The 20,291-nt window shown below is 56.7% G+C and overlaps 2 protein-coding genes across 2 annotated transcripts in view; both read right to left on the reverse strand.

The window, feature by feature from the left end:
* Window positions 1-462: 462 nt before the first annotated feature.
* On the reverse strand, window positions 463-2,580 carry TMEM191C (transmembrane protein 191C). The gene is made up of 10 exons (XM_041729337.1): window positions 2,426-2,580; window positions 2,052-2,175; window positions 1,864-1,914; window positions 1,665-1,742; window positions 1,484-1,540; window positions 1,338-1,397; window positions 1,173-1,237; window positions 1,023-1,095; window positions 756-796; window positions 463-664 (listed from the first exon to the last, which is right to left on the reverse strand). Exons 1-10 carry the CDS (start codon window positions 2,578-2,580, stop codon window positions 463-465), a joined length of 906 nt encoding a protein of 301 aa, XP_041585271.1.
* A 10,653-nt stretch (window positions 2,581-13,233) lies between these two features.
* HIC2 (HIC ZBTB transcriptional repressor 2) overlaps window positions 13,234-20,291 on the reverse strand; it is a 33,237-nt gene continuing 26,179 nt past the window's right edge. Inside the window, exon 3 of the mRNA XM_041729457.1 lies at window positions 13,234-19,981. Coding sequence (XP_041585391.1) covers window positions 18,157-19,981 — 1,825 coding nt within the window. The 3' untranslated portion in view covers window positions 13,234-18,156. The remainder of the gene's footprint in view (window positions 19,982-20,291) is intronic.

Raw genomic sequence — 20,291 nt, forward strand, 5'->3', positions numbered from 1 at the left:
GCAGCAGGCAAGCCCCCCCCCCGGGTTCCTCACTCGCACTCAGCGTAAGACGACGATCCCCCCGAAGCCGCGGCGGCCGCACCCCGAGAGACCTCCGGGAGGGATGCGCGCAGACGCCCCAGGAGACCCGACCCCTCTGCCCTGCCCCCAGGCTCGCCCGCGGGGTGTGGGGGGGCAAGGCAAGCTTAGCTAAGGTCCTGGCCCCTTCCGAGGTGGCCCTGGGGCGGCCGCGGGGGCTCCCGGGGCCCTTGGCGCGAGGCCCGGGCGCGGGCGCCGGACGAGGGGTCGCTGCGCTGCAAGCGCACGAGCCGCCCCAAGTCCCCGCGGCCGCCGAGCCGGAGCTGCCGGGGCCGCTGGGCCGGGGGTCAGCACGGCCCGCCCCGCGAGTCTCCCCGGCCCCCGCCGGCGCCCAGAAACCACACGGGACACGGAGGTGCAGGCGGCCGCGGCCAGCGTGATGCGCTAGGCGGGCAGCAGGCCGCGCGCGCGCAGCTCGAGCAGCGGGGACAGCGTGTAGCGCAGGCGGCGCCAGGCGGAGGCCGAGCCGCAGCGCGGGAGCCCGCGGAGCGCGCAGGGGTCCGCCCGCAGCAGGTGGAGCAGCGGCAGCGCCAGGAAGCCGAGCGGGAGCAGCAGCAGCGTCTGCAGCGCGCCGCGCGCCCAGCACCTGCGGACCCAAGGACGGACGGACGGACAGGCGGGCGGTGGCGGGGGAGCCGAGGGGTGGGCCCGGGCCCGCGCGCCCGCCGCCGGCTCACCTGATGCCCGCCCTGCCGGCGCCACCGACAAGCCGCCTCTCCTGCGGAGGGAGGGAGCCGCGTCTAGCTGGGCGCCCGGCGGGACCGCGAGCTCCGCGGGGCGACAGTCGGGAGGGACCCGTCCCCCCGCCGCGCGGGTCCCGGGGGGGCTCGCCAGTCCGTCGGGGGCCGGGCCCTCGGGGAGGTGGGGCCCCGTGGGCGCGGGTGGCCCCCGTGGGGCGGTCGCGCCCGCCGCCCGCCGCCCGCCCCGCCGCGGCCCGCGCTCACGCAGTCGGCCCTGGCCACCTCCTCCATGAGCGAGCCCGCGCAGTCCTGCACCGGGCGCGGCTGGGAGTCGCACCTGCCGGGAGGGCGTCGAGGTGGGCGGCCTGACTCGCCCCGCCGTCGCCCCACCGCACCCCGGCCTGGGCCGCTTACACTTCGGCGCCGCCCCGCGAGGCGTCCAGCGCGGCCGCCGCCTCCATCACCTTGCCCTGCAGCTCCTGGGGAGGTGGGCGAGGCCTCAGGACCCGCGGGGGAGCTCGGGGCCGGGGCGCCGCAGGCTGGGGGCGCCGGGAGCGGCTCTCGGCGGAGGGGCGGTACCTGCAGGACGCCGCTCTGCTCCTGGAAGCTGGCCCAGGCCTCCTCCGTCCGCTGCGCGCCCTGGGGGGAGGGGAGCCCCGATGAGCCCCGGGTAGCACAGCCCTCCGGCCCCCCGCGCCGGGCCCGGCCCCCCGCTCCGCCCGCACCTGCCGCAGGCTCTCCGCCTGCTCCGCGTGCTTGGCCTCCACCAGCTCCAGTTGTTTCTTCCGGAGGATCCAAGGAACGTCAGGAGTCTGGGGCGCCCGCGACCCCACCCCCGCCCCAGATTGTCATGCCCCCCACCCCGCGCCGCCGCTCGGGTCTTGGGAGCGCCCCCCACCCAGACACCTGCAACGCCATCAGCTGGGTCCCGAGTTGCTGCTCTGCGTGCTGCTGACTCAGCTGTTCCCCTCCGTAGTAGAAGAGCTGGGGATGGGGTCTGTGAGCGCGGGGTCGGGGGCTTGGAGGGGCGGGGACTGTCCTGGGCGGCGGGACCCCTGGGACTTCCTCGGGGAGGCCGGAGCCCGAGGCCCGCCCCCTAGTGTACCTGACTCGACAGCTCCTCCCACTGCTCCTGCAGCTGCCGGTTGTGCTGCTCCTGCGGGTGGGGTCGAGGGGGCTGCCTGGGCCTCTCGGAGACCCCGGCCTCGCGGGGGGCCGGGCACCACCCGCGGCCCCGCCGTACCCCAGCCCGGGGCGGGCCCCGCCGCACCCCACCCGGGGCCCCGCCCGCACCAGGTCCTGCTTGCGCTGCTCCGCCGCCTCCAGCAGCCCGCGCGCTCGCTCCGCGCCCTCCCGCGCCGCCTCGCGCGCCTCCCCGCGCAGGGCCCGCGCCGCCTGGTTTCGCTTCCGCTGCAGGCTGCAGAGGGGAAACTGAGGCGGCGCCACGGCGCTCGGTGCCCCCGCGGCCTCCGGGAAAGGCCAGCCGCGAGCGCGGCCGAGGAAGCCCGCTCCGGGTGGTGACTCTCCCCGTCGTGGGTCCCCACCCTCCAGGCCCCGCCGGCCTAGGGCGGAGGTTCGCGCCCGGGCGGGGAGGAGGAACCGACGAGCCGGCCGCCCCCTCCGCCCAGCCGCGGGCGCCGCCTTCCGTGGGACCGACCCCCGCGCACCTGCGCTCGCGCTCGCGCAGGCCCTGCAGGCGCCCGGTGAGGCTCTCGCTCTCGGCCTCGAGCCCGCGCACCAGCTCCTCCAGCTCCTGCTTCCGCAGTCGCCCGTCGCGGTTGTCCTTCTGCAGCTGCAGCAGCAGCTCCTGCGCCTCGGCCATGGCTCCGGGGGCTCGGTCCCCCCGCCGCTGCGGGCCTCGGGGACCCGGCGCGCGGGCGGCGTCACAATGGGCGGCAGGGGGCGCCCGAGCGCAGGCCCCGGGCCGCGGCAGCCGCGAGTCCGGCAGGAGCAAGCTACGTCCCTCGCGCAACAAACGTTACGCAAGAGCCAAAATCGGATCCGCACAAGGTCGATAGAATACTAATACCTAATGCAGAAAAACGAAGAAAGACTGATTTCCAGTATTGACGATGGAACTTGCAAACTCTCCCCGAGCGTAGACATCAGTCAAACCTCACTGGATGGAACGCCCGAGATCTATGCATTTCACCGTATGTAATTAGGTTTCATTTAAAAACCCACTTGGGGATCCCTGGGTGGCTCAGAAGTGGGCGCCTGCCTTCAGCTCGGTAGTGATCCCGGGATCCGGGATCGAGTCCCCGCATCGGGCTTCCGGCGGGGAGCCTGCTTCTCCCTCTGCCTGTATCTCTGCCTCTCTGTGTGTCTTTCATGAATAGATAAATCTTTTAAAAATAAATAAATAAAAATAAAAACTCACTTGGAACAAAAAAGACACCGTGGACAAATGCTACAAATGGGTGACAGGATAGAAAAAGATCTTTGTCATCAGATGATTAGTAACTAGAGTATATGGGAAACCCATATAGGGTTTCATAGGGGCCACTATGAGACCAAACATCAAAGGGACGGATGGGGCATTGCCCCGAGGGGAACCCACGAACGCCCAGGAAGAGTCTGAAGAGATGCTCTGCATCTTCCATCAACCAGAGCAGCCAACAGGGTAACAGTCAGTTGACATCAAATATAAACAATGATGTGAGTGAACCTGGTAGCCCTGTGCACCCACCTCAGGTCACTGGGGGAGCTGTGGGGTAGGAGCAGTGACTGGGTATGTGGCCCTCCAGGATCCACAATTTAGCTGTGGAGTATATGCCCCAGAGGAACTTTCTGACATGGTTGCAGAGCATTGGGAACTGCCCAAGGGCACCTCCAACGTGTAATTAAAGACTGAAATATGATATATGAAATTATTTATATATTTTTAAGATTTTATTTATTCATGAGAGACAGAGAGAGAGACAGAGACAGAGACACAGGCAGAGGGAGAAGCAGGCTCTGTGCAGGGAGCCCGACGTGGGACTCATCCGGAAACTCATCAGAGATCACGCCCTGACCGGAAGGCAGACGCTCAAACACTGAGCCACCCAGGCGTCTCACCATATGAAACAATTTATAAAGGAATCCGATAGACCACCTAAAATGAACTAGGATCTACTAAGATCAATATGAAGAGACCTGAAAATAGGGATCCCTGGGTGGCGCAGCGGTTTGGCGCCTGCCTTTGGCCCAGGGCGCGATCCTGGAGACCCGGGATCGAATCCCACATCAGGCTCCCGGTGCATGGAGCCTGCTTCTCCCTCCGCCTGTGTCTCTGCCTCTCTCTCTCTCTCTGTGACTATCATAAATAAATAAAAATTAAAAAAAAAAAAAAACATGAACATTGGATTCCGTTGTTCCTTCTTAGATTTCCCTGTGGCTCCTAGAGAAATACTCTGTTGGAGGGCACTCAGGTCACCCTGTTGGACAGCACTGTGTCTCCAGAGTCCTGTGGCCCTTGCTCCCTTCAGGCTTAGCCCGCCCCCTCTCCTCCCACCTGCCACCGGCCACCTGCCACCTCCCTGGCTAGCCTTCGTGATCCCTGTTACCGATGAGGTAACCGGGACTCGGTGCTGACAGGGGCTGGGAGCCGCAGCACACCTGTGTCCCCACCCGTGTTCGGGAGGGAAGCCGGCAGCCAGCATCTGGCTAGAATGGATGGGTGACAAGGGCCTACTCCAGGGGTGCCTTTTCACAGCAGCAGGGAGCTAGTGAGTGACACACCCACGGCCCCTGCCCCTGCATCAGGACAGTATGTTGAGAGGAACACCCAGGCTATGCCTATCAGGAAACCTGAGCCACTTCCCCTGAGCCCCCTGAAGATCAGGAAGAAGGCTTGGGGACCCCTCCTGGCCTCAGGGCCCAAGCCCGCAGGCAGGCGCCAACACCCTGGGCCCCCAGGTCTCTGGGGTCCAATTCCTGGGACCAGGTGCCTCTGCACGTTGGCTCCCACCTCTGGGCCCCTGCAGGAAGCCCTTGCCTTTCTGCCCCCTCAGGCCATCTGCCCATTTCTGTGTTTGTTTTGTTTTAATGTATCCATGAGAGACAGAGAGAGAGAGAGAGGCAGAGACACAGCAGAGGGAGAAGCAGGTTCCATGCGGTGAGCCCGACGTGGGACTTGATCCCCGATCCTCGGATCACGACCTGAGCCAAAGGCAGACGCTCAACCACTGAGCCACCCAGGTGTCCCTATTTCTGTCCTTTCTTACAACGGAGGTTCAAGGGCACGTGGGTGGCTCAGTGGTTGAGCATCTGCCTTTGGCTCAGATCATGATCCTGGGGTCCCAGGATCCAGTCCCGCATCTGGATCAACAGATCCAGTTGTCTTCAGTTGGCTGTGACAGCAGTCACTCTAAAGACCCAACAATGAGCTTTCTGATTTGCCCCCCCCTTCTTTTTTGTATCTGTGTTTTGGGGGTTTTGTGTTTGTTTTTCTTTTTTTCATGGTCAACCTATGTTCCTTTTTTTCTTTTTTTCTTTTGGACATTTGTTGCTTTTATAATGAAAAAATAAATAAATATTTGTAACTGGTAAAAGAAAAGCACTGCAGCATGTAAGACAAGTGAGGGCAAATCACAGCATCGGGACAGGGCCCCGCTGGGCCTGCTGATGTCCAGCACGGCCGGCGAGCAGGGACTCCCAGCTGGTTTCCAGACAGCAGAGGGGGGTCTCGGAGGGGCACTGTTTGAAGATGGGCACCTGGTCACCACTTCTGACTGGTGCCAACCTGCCATACCTACAGCTCGCTGGCCGGGGAAAGCCTGTGGGACTCTCCTGAAGCCAAGCTCCCTCTGGGGTGAGGGGAGTGCCCCCAATCCCAAGGGCTCACCCAAGGACAGCCGGCGTTGCCTCCCTGGTTAAAGCCCCTTCCCTGCACTGGTTCCCTCCTCTCCGGCCGCCCCCCATCTGGCTGTTCTGCTCCTGCTCCCACTGCCCCCCTTGGAGAGCTCATGCAGGGTTCTGGGGCTGAGCCGTCTCCATGGGGTGATGCCCAATTATCACCCTGAGTGGGGACCCCCCTCTGCCCACACACCCTCACCAGGAGGTTCCCCCCAGTGCTGCCCCCTCTCCTCCAGCTGTTACCCTAGAAATCTTGATGCTCTGACCTCTCTCACCCTCCAGCCTGTCCCCAAATCCTGGGGCTCCTTCCATGGCAAACTCCTGCCCGGTCCGTCCCTCACTTCCCTCTCAGCCACCTGCCTCAACGGTGCTGTGATGAGGAGCAAAGAAGCTGATGTGTGCAAAGCGCTTGGAACCACGTCTGATAGGGCCGCCTGGGTGGCTCCTCGGTTGAGCGTCTGCCTCGGGGTCAGGGGGTGATCCCAGGGTCTAGGATCGAGTCCCGCATCGGGCTCCAGGAGGGGACCCCACTTCTCCCTCTGCCTGTGTCTCTGCCTCTCTCTGTGTGTCTCATGAATAAATAAGTAAAATCTTAAAAAAAAAAAAAAAAGGGACCATGTCTGATAGACAGTAAATGACACAGAGCGCTTATTAAGTAAGTTTAACTGAAAAACACATTTTCAAATACTGACCTCTCACCATGTTCAATGCCACTGTTCCAGACTGGATCATTCCAAAACTTCCTAAGCAGCCTGCTCCCACCTCATCTCCTCACAGCAACCAGAGGGACAGATGCCTGTGCAAAACACACACACACACACACACACACACACACACACACACACCCTCAGGCCTCAGGCCCCTGGCAGCTTCCCATGAGTCCACAATCACACAGCTCAGCCTAGACTGTTCCTCCAAGCAACCGGCCTCTGAGCCCAGGAATCTTTCTCCTACTGCTCCTTAGACTCACCAGCCTGCCGCAGGGCCTTGGCACCTGCCCTTCCCCCTACCCAGCCCCACACCTCCCTCATGTCCTTCTGCCCAATTCCAGCTTTGCTTTTTTAGTTTTTTAAAGCTTTTTTTTAAAAGATTTTTTAAAAATCTCTCAACAAACACCAATCTCTCCCCCCACACACCCCTCTCCCTGAACACACCCCTCTCCCTGCTCACACCCCTCTCCCTGCTCGCACCCCTCTCCCCGCACACACCCTCTGCACACATCCCTATCTCTCCACACACACACCCCTCTCCACAAACATATCCCTCTCCCCACACACACCCTCTGCCCACACACACCCCTCTCCCCCGCCACACACTCCTCTCAATACACACCAACCTCTCCCCACACACAGCTCTCCCCTAAACACACACCCATCAGCCACACATACCATCTTCCCACAACTCCCTTATCCCCACACACACCCTCTCCCCCCTCAACTCCCTTCTCCCCACACACATAGCCCTCTCCCCACACACACCCCTCTGACCACAAGGAAGTTGCTTCTGTTCCAGCAACACACTGACTCCTCCCCTGGCCTTGGTATATACTCTTCTGGCTGCCTAGGACAGAACACTGTGACCCACTGCAACTGCCTCTGGTCGCTGCTCTGGAATGAGTCTCTACCAGGTGGCCCTCTCTCCAAGAATTCCAGAAACCTCCTGGGGGTGCCGCCCCCCTCACCTGTGAGCATCGCGGTGCTTTTCGCAATGGCAATCCGGGGCAGAACTACCATTTACCCACAGCGTTAGCAGAAGAGCTAGTGCTGCTGAGCACTTGTTACAGTGCTGGCTCTGGAGGAGTGGCGTTAGTATTTATCTGCCGTCCCCTCTGTCCCTTCCGCAGGACTCAAGGATCCAAGAGGTCAGGGGCCACATTCGTGCACCGTCAACAAACCCGGGACTGGGCAGCCCGGGTGTTTGAGCTGTTTAGCGCCACCTTCAGCCCAGGGTGTGATCCTGGAGACCCGGGATCAAGTCCCACGGGGGGCTCCCTGCATGGAGCCTGCTTCTCCCTCTGCCTGTATCTATGCCTCTGTGTGTGTGTGTGTGTGTGTGTGTGTGTGTGTGTGTGTCTCATGGATAAATAAAATCTTTAAAAAAATAAAACAGGACTTGGCCCAACACACAGTCCACTCCTGGGCTCCTCAGAGATGACCTGCATGCACACCCAGCTGACATGGAGAAGCCAGTGGTGACATCCCTTTGGTGCCGGCCCTGATCTCACATCAGGGACACCTGTAGGCGGCAATCCACTTTGTCACCTGTGGCCAGAAAGAAGGGCTGAACAGGAAATAGGCTGACACCAAAATTGCTTGGTAACAATATTTCCTAAGCTCCCGGTCAGTGGCATTAGCAGAGACCAGTGAGGTGGAAGGGTAACTGTAGGCTCTGTTCCCAGAAGGCCAAGTGCCCAGGACAAGGGGTACTCTATGGCTGGGCAGTGACGGGTAAGACTTCCAGCATCTTTGCCTCATGCTGAGAAAGAGCCCGGGCCCTGGGGGTGGGCCAGCCTCCTACAGATGCCAACACCCACCCAGCTCCCCAGCTTTCCCAAGCAATCAGACCCTTTCTCTCCTCTGTCTGGTTTCCATAGCAGAGACCACCTTCCAGCTGGTTGGAGGCAGAGGGCCCCTGCCCTCCCAGGGAGCCTGCACGTGCCACTCACCACCTTCCTCTAGCCAGCTGCTGGGTGACCGCTCCCTTCAGTGACTTCCTTCCTCAGCACAAGGCTCCTGCAGGTTGAGGGAGCCCCCCCACCTCCTCCCAGCAGGCTCCTTCCACCCCGAGACCCAAGGCTGTAGGAGGGCCAAGGCAGGCCTGTGCCAAGGGGTGGGCAGAGCAAATCGGGTGCCTGGGCCACTCGAGTGTAGGTCTCACATGTGTCCACACGATCTCATTCGGACTCTGGGTGTGCATGTTACCTACAGAAGGCCCACAGAAGCAGGGGTGGCTCAGAATCACCAATAGGAACATTTTGTAGCATACCTGAGACTTTAATGACACACCCTGGCCTTTATAAGGGTTGAAGAAGGAGCCATTCAGAAACTTCCTCTACATTTGGTGTACGACTTAGCAAACACCCTCTTAGACAGTCTTGGGGGAAACATTTCTTGAAATATTTAGACATTTTCTCATGCAAGGAAGTGATAACAGCCTCTAGTTCACTCATCCTTTTTTCATTTTTTCCTCTCTCCTTGTTTGGACACAGAGATGACTATGATCCTCCCTCACAAGGTGTTTTTCCTACTCCTCCCTGATCCTTTTTTTGGCTCTCTCCACTACATAGAATTCCTTTACTGCCGTCTACCTCAAATGGCTTTTGGAAAGAGGCAGGTTTTATTATTTTTTTTAAGATTTTATTTTTTTATTTATTCATGAGAGATAGTGAGAGAGAGGCAGAGACACAGGCAGAGGGAGAAGCAGGCTCCATGCAGGGAGCCCGATGTGGGACTCGATCCCTCAATCCCGGGTCTCCAGGATCATGCCCCAGGCTACAGGCCGTGCTAAACCGCTGTGCCACCGGGGCTGCCCAAGAGGCATGTTTTAAACTAAATGCTTTATGGAAGGAGACAGCAATGCCTAAAATTCAAAATCGGTCTTTGATCTCTAACCATGGAACTGCTTCCTAACCTGGCCCTGACTACAGTCAGCCTGCAGGAGTATTTCATCTCACCTTTCAGCCTTCCCTAGAAGCCCTTAGTGCTAAGAAGCTCTACTTTCTCATAAGCCCCTCTCCATCATTGCTCTCAACACAGGTGAAAGCAGTGTCCCATCTCCTTCCATCCTATACATCCTAGGTGACCACTGGATTGATTCCAAGAAGCTTTTTAGGGTCTCATTCTTTTTTTTTTTTTTTTTAAGACTTTATTTATTCATGAGAGTCACAGAGAGAGAGAGAGAGAGCGGCAGAGGGAGAAGCAGGCTCCATGCAGGGAGCCTGACGTGGGACTTGATACTGGGTCTCCAGCATCACGCCCTGGCCCAAAACAGTGCTAAACCGCTGAGCCACCCGGGCTGCCCTAGGGTCTCATTCTTGAATAACAAAGCTTGCCATGGTCACCCAACATTTGAGGAAAACCTTTGAAATTATTTTTTTAAGATTATTTATTTATTCATAGAGACACAGCTAGACAGAGAGAGGCAGAGACACAGGCAGAGGGAGAAGCAGGCTCCATGCAAGGAGCCTGATGTGGGACTCGATCCGGGTCTCCAGGATCACTCCCTGGGCTGCAGGTGGCACTAAACTGCTGCGCCACTGGGGCTGCCCTGAAATTATTTTTTAAAAGGATAACAACTAACCTAAAGTGGAGATCCAAAAGGGAACTAGATACAAGGAACAAAAGGAAAAAATTAATGTCAAAAAATTAAATTTTCCTTAGAGATTAAATATATGAAGAGAACAAAATGGGGCACTTCAGTAGCTCAGTGGTTGAGCATCTGTCTCCGGCTCAGTTTGTGATCCTGGGATCCTGGGATTGAATCCACATTGGGCTCCCTACAGGGAACCTGCTTCTCCCTCTGCCTATGTCTCTGCCTCTCTGTGTCTCTCACGAATAAATACATAAAACCTTTCCAAAAATTATTTATTATTTAAAGATTTCATTTATTGAGAGAGAGACAAGTGAGAGCACTAGTGGGGAGGAGAAGAAGAAGCAGGCTCACACTGAGCAGAGAGCCCAATAAGAGGCTCAATCCCAAGACCCTGGAATGGAAGGCAGCCACCCAACTGACTGAGCCACCCAGGCGCCCCCTTACTAACACGTTTAAAAAATCAGTAAATTTACTGAAGGTAACAAGTCTCTGGAATGAAGACAATCCATCAAGTGCTCAGCCCAATGAATGGACAAACCATCTGAGATAATAGACAATACTAAGAGCTCCCAGAGAAGGTTACATACAAATGGAACTGGACTTTTCTTTTCTTTTTTTTTTTTTTTTTGAACTGGACTTTTCATAACATTGGAAGGTCTATAGAAACCAGTGAAGAAACACTTTTCAAATTCAGCAAGAAAATGATAACCAATCTACAATTCTATACCCAGCCAAAGTATCAATTCTGTGTAGTTTAAAAGCAATTTTTAACATTCAAAGTTTCAAAAAACCTACCTCCCATATGTTCTTTCTCAGAATGGTACCGGAGAAAATACCCTACTCAAACAAGTACGTAAGCTAAGAAAAGAACACAAGGGGGCAGCCCAGGTGGCTCAGCAGTTTAGCACCGCCTTCAGCCCAGGGAGTGATCCTGGAGACCAGGGATCAAGTCCCACATCAGGCTCTCTGCATGGAGCCTGCTTCTCCCTCTGTCTGTGTCAGTGCCTTTCTCTGTGTGTGTCTCTCATGAATAAATAAAATCTTAAAAAAAATAAAAATAAAACAAAGTTCAAGGAGACATAGACACACCCACCTGCTTACATTGTTAGTGGGTGCTTTTGCACTGACAGCAGAGTTGAAAAATCAATAGAGACTGTATGACCTCTAAAAGCCTAGAATAGTTACTATCTGACTTTACAGAAGTTTCCCAACCCCTAGGTTAAATTATTTGGGGAATTTAAGGGAAGGTGCCGGGTGCCCCTCTTTTAAGCCTTTTAAAGAAACTTTCGATTATTTAAACTATAGTCAGCTATGGCTTTGATAAAACCAAAAAAGTATTTTTTTCTTATTTTTTTTAACAGTTCATTAACTTTTATTCCTTTTTTACTTGAATGTAAGACCTTGTGTCATATTTCTGTGAAAGTACGCAGCAAAACAATGCCAAATCCTAACAACCAACTGGCAGCAATGGTAGCAATGAGCCAGGCAGCACACTGGTTCTATTCCTGAGCCATCAAACATGTAGGTATGTAAAAAAGCGACTGGCTACCACCCCAAAATGGACTTATTTCTAAATGTAAGGTCATCCGCTTGGTGGAAAGATGATGCTGTGTGGTCTGGTTTGGCTTTGTATTGCCTTTTTACCCTGACACAAGGTACAAAAGAAGAGAAGGAAAGGGCCAATATTAATAATGATTGGTTCCATTAATACTCAGGGGGAACTTCTTCTGCCTTTCAAGGTGGTCAGTGGAGTAATTCCTCCATGAAAGAAGTTTGTCTTAGTGAACAAGTCAGAGGAAAATGACTATGGAGCTTTTCCATGTATGGCTCATACTCCATGGATGCCTTATTTGGCGCTCTTCATTAAAGTGTGGCAACAGGGACGGGGTTAAATCATAAACTGCAGGGGACAGGTGATAGGCCATTATATTTCACCAACTAAAGACTCTCCTACTTCATTCACGCACATAGCTTCTTTGCAGACCTTCCAGGTAGTGAAGTACTATAGGATTTAGCATAAGGAAATCATTCAGGAATCTTTCTTAGACCATGAAATTCAGTTTTCAATCGTGATTATGGGGGCTGAGAAGTCCCATGATCTGCCATCTGCAAACTGGAGAAACAAGTAAGCTGGTGGTTTAATTCAGTCTGAGTGTGAAGGCTTGAAAACCAGGAGCACCTCCAGTATCCATGCAAGAAACGCAGGAAAACTGAGTAAACTCCATGAAATGACCCAACCGACCATCTTAGATACCATCTTCGGTAAAGACCCAAAAAAGTATTATTTTTATTTATTTATTTTTTATTTTTTTTATTTATTTAGGATAGTCATACAGAGAGAGAGAGAGGCAGAGACATAGGCAGAGGGAGAAGCGGGCTCCATGCACAGGGAGCCCGACGTGGGATTCGATCCCGGGTCTCCAGGATCGCGCCCTGGGCCAAAGGCAGGCGCCAAACCGCTGCGCCACCCAGGGATCCCCAAAAAAGTATTTTTAAAAGAGCAGGTGGTACCTGGCTGGGTTAGTAGGTAGACCATGTGACTCTTGGTTAAGTTCAAGCCTCCCATTGGGTGTAGAGATTACTTAAAAATAACACACACACACTTTAAGAAATAAAAGAACTCAACAGAATTTACCATGGATTAGAGCAGCAATACCAATATTGTTCTGGAGTCCTAGGGTCCCAGGCTAACCTGCTGCTGCACTGGAGCCACTTGGACATCTGAAGCCCACAGTCAGGGGTCTAAGCTGGTTGGCCACCCTCCTGGCCCCATCCTTGCTCCTCCTCCCAGATCTTCCCTCTTCCTGAGATTCCCTCTCTGGTAGGTGGGAGGGATAGTCCCCCAAGGAACTGAAACCATTGTCCCTGCCCCTGGAAACTAAGATTATCCTTGCTTTCCTCCTCCCTTGATCCCAACAGAAAGCAGAAGCAGAAGGCAGGAGAGCCTTTGCTCTGCTCCAGCCTGACTCTGCCACTCCAACAGGTGGTCCTGGGCATAGGCCAGACTTCCCTTCATCCAGTCTACAGGTCCCTGTCCCTATCAACATACCAACTGCTTCCTAAACCATCTTAGCTAACTCAAGCCAAAACTGTCCGAGACGATGCAAACTCTAGGGTGCTGGGTCCCCGGACCAGTGCCCAAGCCCAGGATGCACACACCAGGCCAAGTGAGGTCCCAGCCCCATCTGAAACCCAGATTTAGGATGGTAGTGGGCAGATGGCCATCCCAGCTCCCTCTCTCCTAGGTCTTAGAGGTGTTTGACACAGGAAAGCAGTGTGCCATTTAGCAAGAGAGAACCACAAAACACAGAAGCCCCACATAAGACAGTTTTCAATCAAGCTTTTAATGAAAAGATCATAAAATAACAGTTTCTCATCACTGTACATTAAGACTGCACGCTTCTGAATGGAGAGATCAGTCGTCGGTGAATTGCTTTTCTATGACACTAGAGGGCTGCGTACCTGCAGCTCTGACCTGAATTTATCCAAACTCTCAAAGGAAGTGAGCTCGATGTGATGACTGACAGCGGCGGTGGCCAGTACAGGAGTGCGATCACGGTGTCCCCCCCCCCCACTTCTGGGCAGGGAATAGAGTAGGACAGTGATCCCTCTTCCAGTTCTGATTAAACAAAACAGCTACAACCCCATCCCTCCCCCTCCCCCTCGAGGTATTTGCGAATGGGCAGGTGCCCAACCTGGGGTCCCCCAAGGGGGGAGGGGGAAAACAAGTGATGGGTGGGATACAGAGAGGCTCCCCTCAGCACCTGGCCCCATGGGCCCCCGCCAAATGGAGGGGGGGAGCCCTGGGGATCCTCCCTGCCCCAAAGTGAGGTCTGTTATGCAGCATTTCTGAGGTCAATAAATTACAGCAATAAATAGCAAGGTGAGGTAGGGGGAGGGGTTCCCGGTAGCAAAATTAAAGTGGGTGACTGAAGCTGGGGGGGAGGGGTCCTAGGAAGGGGGTCCTGGGCAGCCTCAATTCCCATAGCGCACATCTACCCCCTGATCTGGAATGTCACTGAGGCTCTGGTTAGGTCCCTCTCCATCCTATCACTCCTGGCATCGGATTCACAGGTTCAGTAACATCTGCCCCAACGTGACTCTGGGGAAGAGCAAGGGCCTTGGTCCCTTTGAGGGGTACAGCAGGGCTGAGATCCCTTGTCTGTTCTTCGGAGGCCTGGTGCTTTCGTCCCCCAAGTTGAGGGGGCGGACGGATGCAGCCACCTCTTCCCTGAGCCCTGCCCTCCCGGCTGCCCAGGCCTCCCCGCCACTCAGGACGGCTGTAGGGAGGGCGGTAGGGTCGGCCTGCCCAGCCAGCCCAGCCAGCCCAGCCCAGATCGCACTCCTGCACGCGGCCCAGTCCAGTGAATACTGACGGGGTTGGGGCGGGGGCACAGCTGGACAGCCCGGCGCCCCCAAGTGGTGACGAACGTGAATACACACACGTTGCATGAAGTTCCAAAAGTCCGTCTGGGTCCAGATTGTTCATTTCACAGGCTGAGGTGTATGGCTATGCTGCGAGTCTCTGAGATTCTTATTTGCTTAAAGGTTCTTTTCTTTTTTACCTTTTTTGCAATCCTGGAGGAGCCCTTGAGGTGGCTCGGTCTGGTGGAGAGAGCGGTGGTGGAGCCAGCCGCTCACTCACCCCAAGTCTGAGAAATAAATACATTCATCACTGCACAAACATATTGATACAAAAACAACACTGTTCAGAGTGTTTGCACCGTCTGTGTTGGTAAGGACCAGCCCAGTAAGACCTCCTCACTGCTGGGGGTGGGGACCCACTGGAGTCAACGGAGCTGTGCAAAGGTCCCGGGGCTTTTTGGCTTAAGAGGGACCCTCACATCAACCCACCCCAAGGGTCGCGGGCAGAATGTGGGAGGTGGGGGGCCCTCCATCCCGGGGCCCTAGCCCAGACTCGGGTCCTGCGGCCAGAGCTGATGGCCATCCCCTGCTGTGCCAGCTGGCCAGGACCTTCACGGTCCGGCCAGGAGGCCTGGGAGCCAGTCAGCACCAGCCCAAGCTCTTTGGTGCCAGCTGGGCTTTGAGAGACCCGGGGCTGGGGAGGAGGGCTCAGGTGAATCCAGGGGGCCTCCATGCCTGCCCCGGCCCCACGACGGCCCCTCTGCCCGTGAGCTGACTCAGAAGGGCCTCCAGCGGAAGGTGGGGATTCACTGGGACTGGCCTTACAGCTGCTGAGGTCTGAAACTGTAAAAGTTTATGTAAACAATGAGATAAATATATTAGTATCTTTTTTTTTTTCTGAGCCCATTGAGGTTCCATACTCATTCAAAATGTGCTTTGGTTTAAAAAATAGGTTTTGTGAATTTGGGTATGAGCTTTTTTTTTTTTTCCTTTTTTTTTTGTTTTTTTTTTTTGTTTGTGTGGGTTTTTTTTTTTTTGTTTATCCTCTCTTTCCTACATGACATCTGCTATTTCTGTTTCCTGTTTCTCCGAAACATTCAGGAATTAAGTGACTAAAGCAGAGAACTGTAAGCCGCCCTTGGCCTCCAACGGCCTAATTTCCTTGTGAGGCTCTTAACACATTTCCACGCACACACTCGCAAGCACACACTCCACATGAAATCAAAGAAAAAAGAAAACAAAACCAAGCGTTGTGTTCAATAGTCCCACCCCTCCCCACAAACCCTTAAAATCTTAAATAGGAAACTAGTGTTTTGCTTTCTTGTTAAAATACAGAAAAGGCTCGATACAATACTCAGGTGGGTACAATACTATGTCGCACGAACGTCGTTGAGTGAGGGGCCTTGGCGCCCAGTCCCTGAAGCTCTGCAAATGAATCACCTACTCCACGGGTCACCTCGTGGATGTAGCCGCCCATGGCCCAAGAGGCCACACACAGGCCAGGCGTGCGTACAACTCCCGTGCGCTACAGACTTTGTGTCGTGTGGCTTAAGTGCTGACGGAGTGGGGTGGGGGTGGGAGGGCAGAAAGGCCTGGAGAGGACCCTGCCCCCTCACCTGACTTTTCAGAACACGAGACCCTGGGTCCAGTGCTCCGTTCCCACCCGGAAAGAGTAAGACCCAACTTGGGGCTGGGGGTGCCTAGAGATGGGCTCAGCCGGAAGCCCTCACTTGCAAAACACACCCTTCACCATTCGGGTCCCTGAACTTGGGCTGTTCTCAGCTGGAGGGTCTCTGGAGGGGTGAGGGGAGAAGATGACTCTGGAATTTTTTGGTCTGAACTTAAAGAAAAAAAAACAAAAAAAAGAAAAGCATGAAGCAAAATTAAGATAAAGCCGCTGGCCCAACTCTGGCTCCAGTCGGCCAAGGACAGTGGGGCCAACCACAGCGACCTTGGTCTGGCCTTGTGAGCCTGGCCCCTGGCCCATGGAGGGCTGCCTGAGGCTGGCAGAGAAACCCCAAGGTGAGGAGCAAGGTGGAGAGGGACTCCAGACAGGGCTGAGCCAATTGGTGGCAGCCCAGCAGCCAGGACTGCCCTGAGAAGGTGACAAAACAGGGCAGCACCCCACACACACACCATCCCCCAGGGGGTAGACATCACTTTGGTCAGTGCTTCCCCATGCCTCTGCACTGGCCGGGCAGGGGCTACTGCTCTCCCAAGCTCCAGCTCTTACAGGCCCAAGGGACAGGATGTGGGGGGGGCTCACTTCCACCTCATCCTGGCCCTGGCAGGGGGCCACAAGGGGCTGGCTCCAGCAGTGAGGCTCCCCATCCTGATCTCCCGTGGGGCTGGAGCACTCACCGCTCTCCTCACCCAGGCCCAGATCAGAGGCACGGACGAGCTCCCTGAGGCTCAGCAATATACGCATTACACTCGCAGGGTGGACACAGCTGGCGATATGCTCTGGGCAAAAGACACATGCAAGTGGCTCTGCAGCCGCAGGAGTTCTCTCGGGAGAGCCTTGGGGATGGGGGTCCCAGGACGGCCACTGGGGCCAAGCAGAGCCTGGCTCACTCAAATGTGCGTCTTCCTGTGCGCACTAACAGGAGGAAAACAAGTGTCATGGCCTCAACTGCCAGTCACCAACGTACTGTTCTTGTGAATTCAAGAGGTAGCAAAAGGTCGGAAGTCTCTCCACCTTGATCGGTAAGGAAGAAAGAAAGCTCGATATCTGTCCACACGCACTATGCACACCACACACACACATATACACACACTCACGCACACTCACGCACACATACACACACATACACACACAGAAAATGAAAAAGAAGAGTACCAACGGCTCTGGCATCGAGTCCAGCCACCCCCCTCCCCCCACAAATCCCAGACCTTCCAGTTCAAACATTCACATAAACGTTACACTGGTTTTTCTCTTAATAAAAAAGAAGTACCTCTAAACAAAGAATATTCCTCAGAAACTATAGGAAAATCACTCTCTCTCTCCTGAGGCAGCCGAGGCAGGGCTCGGGGCCCAGGGAAGCCTTTGGCCAAGAAGGGCTTCTGGGGCCTGGAGGGGTGGGCGCCCCTCAGCCCACAGCCAGGGCAGGGGCGGGAGGGGCAGCTGCCCCTGTACATTCAGTCTGCAGACCCAGGCTCAGCCCCGAGGGGCCGGGAGGAAAATAAACTCTTGTTGGTTTTGGTTTAAAAAACAAAATTCAAAAAGAAAAAAGAACAGATCAGTAGGAATAACAGCAACACAGGCCCAGAGGGCTCTTTAGCTGTGGAGAGGTAGGCGGTGGGGGCCCCCCTGACTGTCCCAGCGCCAGTGAGCAGTGACCCCTGGCTCAAAGAAGGAGGGCTGTCTCCTCCCCTCCAGCACCGCTCCCTCAAGAGCCAGGGTGGCCCGCACACAGACAAGCACTCGTGCACGCACACAGACACCACCCCTGGCCGCAGGGCAGCCCTGCCCTCCCCAGCAGAGGGAGGCCCCCACTGCCCCCTGCTCTGACCCGGCCTGCGGGAAAGGGGCCAAGGTCCCAGCGAGACCCCTGTGACCCACTCCCACAGGCCCTGCAATGGCCCTTTCGGGGAGCCAGGGCCTAGGCGGAATCAGGAGGTAGACTGCACACCAGCAATGCGCACTCGGAGCTCGGGCCCGTTGGCTTCCCTCCTCTCACTTCCCTTGGTACAGACTGTCCATTAAAGCTCTGAGTGTGGGGGGGGGCTGGCTGGAGGTGCCACCAGGAGCCACCCCCACAGGGCCTGGGGGTCCTGGCCCCTCCCGCCGGGCCTCCGTGCTTCTTTCTTCCTTCTTTCCGTTGGTTCCCGAGGGTGAGTCTGCAGAGGGCACCCTCGGACCAGGGAGAAGGGTCTTTGGCTTCTAGGAGGGGGAGGTGTGCATGCGCAAGTGGCTGATGAGGTTGCGCTGCTGGGTGAACTTGCCCCCGCAGAGCTGGCACTCGTAGGGCTTCTCGCCCGAGTGCACACGCATGTGCTCGGTGAGGCGGTACTGGCGGGTGAAGCGCATGCCACACTCGTCGCAGGCAAAGGGCTTCAGGCCCAGGTGGCTCCTCATGTGGCGCGTCATGGTGCCGCGCTGCGTGAACATTTTGCCGCAGATGTTGCAGGGGAAGGGCCGGGTCAGCCAGTGCGTCTTCTCGTGCTGCCGCAGCGTGGCAGGGTCCTTGTAGGTCTTCTCACAGACCGAGCACTTGAAGGGTCGGGGCTCGGCCGCGTAGGCTGCACTGGGCGCCGACAGGTCCTCGGCCTCCTCCTCGGCACCCCCACTGCCCGTCTCGTAGGCTCCCTCCTCCTTAATGAACAGCTCCTCCTCCGTGTGTGTCTCCACGTGGGCGTTGAGCTGCTCTGAGCTGGGGAAGCCTTTGGCGCAGGGGATGCACACGTACAGGTTGTCCCCATAGGACACGGTCTCGTAGCCTTCCTGTCGGTACACATAGTGGGTGCCGGCGTGGCCGCTGCCCCCCTCACTCCCACTCTGCCCACTGTCCTCGCTCCCATCCTTGCCATTCTCCTCCTCCTCCTTGCAGGGATATGCGGGCTCCGCATAGGGCCCACTGGGGCCACCCCCACCAACACTGCTGGCCAGAATGCCATTGGGAACCCTGTCCCCTAGGCCCTCACCCTCATCCCCTGGGCAAGGGCCCTTGGGCCCCGCTTCCCTCCGCTCAAAGGGGGACCCCACCATGGGCTCCTTCTTGCTCCACTCCTTCTTGCGGGCTGAGTGCCGCAGGCTCTTCCGGGGCTGCCCACCAGGCCCCTCCAACAGGCTCAGGTGGTTGTCCTCGGCCCCCTCCAGATCCATGGGCTCATTGGGGGTGCCCCCCAGCTCAGCATAAGAGGCACTGTTGGCAACAGGAGGAGCGGAGGCTGAAAGGGGCGAGCCATGCTGACTGTCACTCAACTGGGCCGGGTCGTCGGGGGTCAGAGGGGGACCGGGGGTGGCAGGAGGCAGGGGAGGACTCTTCTTGGACAGGTCCAGACCTAGCTCCTGCTCACAGCCCCCACTGCTCCCATTGGTGCTGCAGCTGCCCAGGCCGGCCTCCCCACTGGCTGGACAGATGGCCCGGCCCAGGCCATGCACACCCTCCTGGCTGGAGCCCCCGAGGAAAAGCTCGTCATCTGAGCCTTTGGCCTGGGGGAGCTCCTGGGGGGTATGGGCCCCTTTGCGTCCGTCCACAAGCCCTGGATACCGCGCCTGAATGACGGAGGCTGTGGACAGCCGCTGGCTGCGGGGGGGCCTTCCCATGCCAGTGGCACCCACCCGACCAGAGCCGAAGGGCTTGCCGGCTCGCTTGAGTTTACGGCGGCAAAGGGCTGCCAACTCGGGCAGCTGGAGGTAGCTGGCGGCAGTGAGGAGAGTGCTGAAGTTGGGCTCGGCCGGCTGGTCACTGGGAAGCAGTTTTCCCGTGTAGATGAAGTCCAGGATCTGCTGGAACACCGTGGAGCTGACCATGTCTGTGTCCAGGTTGATGAGGTTGTCGTGCAGGACCAGGGACTTGAAGTAGATGCTGCTGGCAGCCAGGACGTTCTTGTGCGCACGGAAGATGGAGTTCTCCACCATGATAATGACATCACACAGGAAACCCTTCGTCCTCTGCTGGTTCAGCTGCAGCAGGAGCTGCTTGGAGTGGCTGGGCAGCTCCATGTCGGGCCCCATGTCCCCGCGCCCCGCCCACGCGTACCACCTGCGGGCAAGAACAGGCGCATGGGCATTAGCCACCTGGAAGCCTCATGAAGGGCTCCATGACAGGGTAGGGCTGTGGTGGTGCTTAGAGGGCCTCATCAGGCATAGTACCCAGGGAAGGAACTCATACTACCCACCCATGGGGGCTCATGCTGCCCAAAAGGGGACAGTGGCACCAGCCCCATGTGGATGGATGAGAAAACAGAAGCAGAGGACAATGGTTACGTGGTGCCAAGCAGAAAAAATGAGATGTGAATTTGGCTCCACAGCCCAGGGCACTGTCTCCACACTAAAGAAGTCAGCCACAAACC

This window comes from Vulpes lagopus, chromosome 14 (assembly GCF_018345385.1).
Source record: "Vulpes lagopus strain Blue_001 chromosome 14, ASM1834538v1, whole genome shotgun sequence".
In the NCBI taxonomy this organism is placed as follows: Eukaryota; Metazoa; Chordata; class Mammalia; order Carnivora; family Canidae; genus Vulpes; species Vulpes lagopus.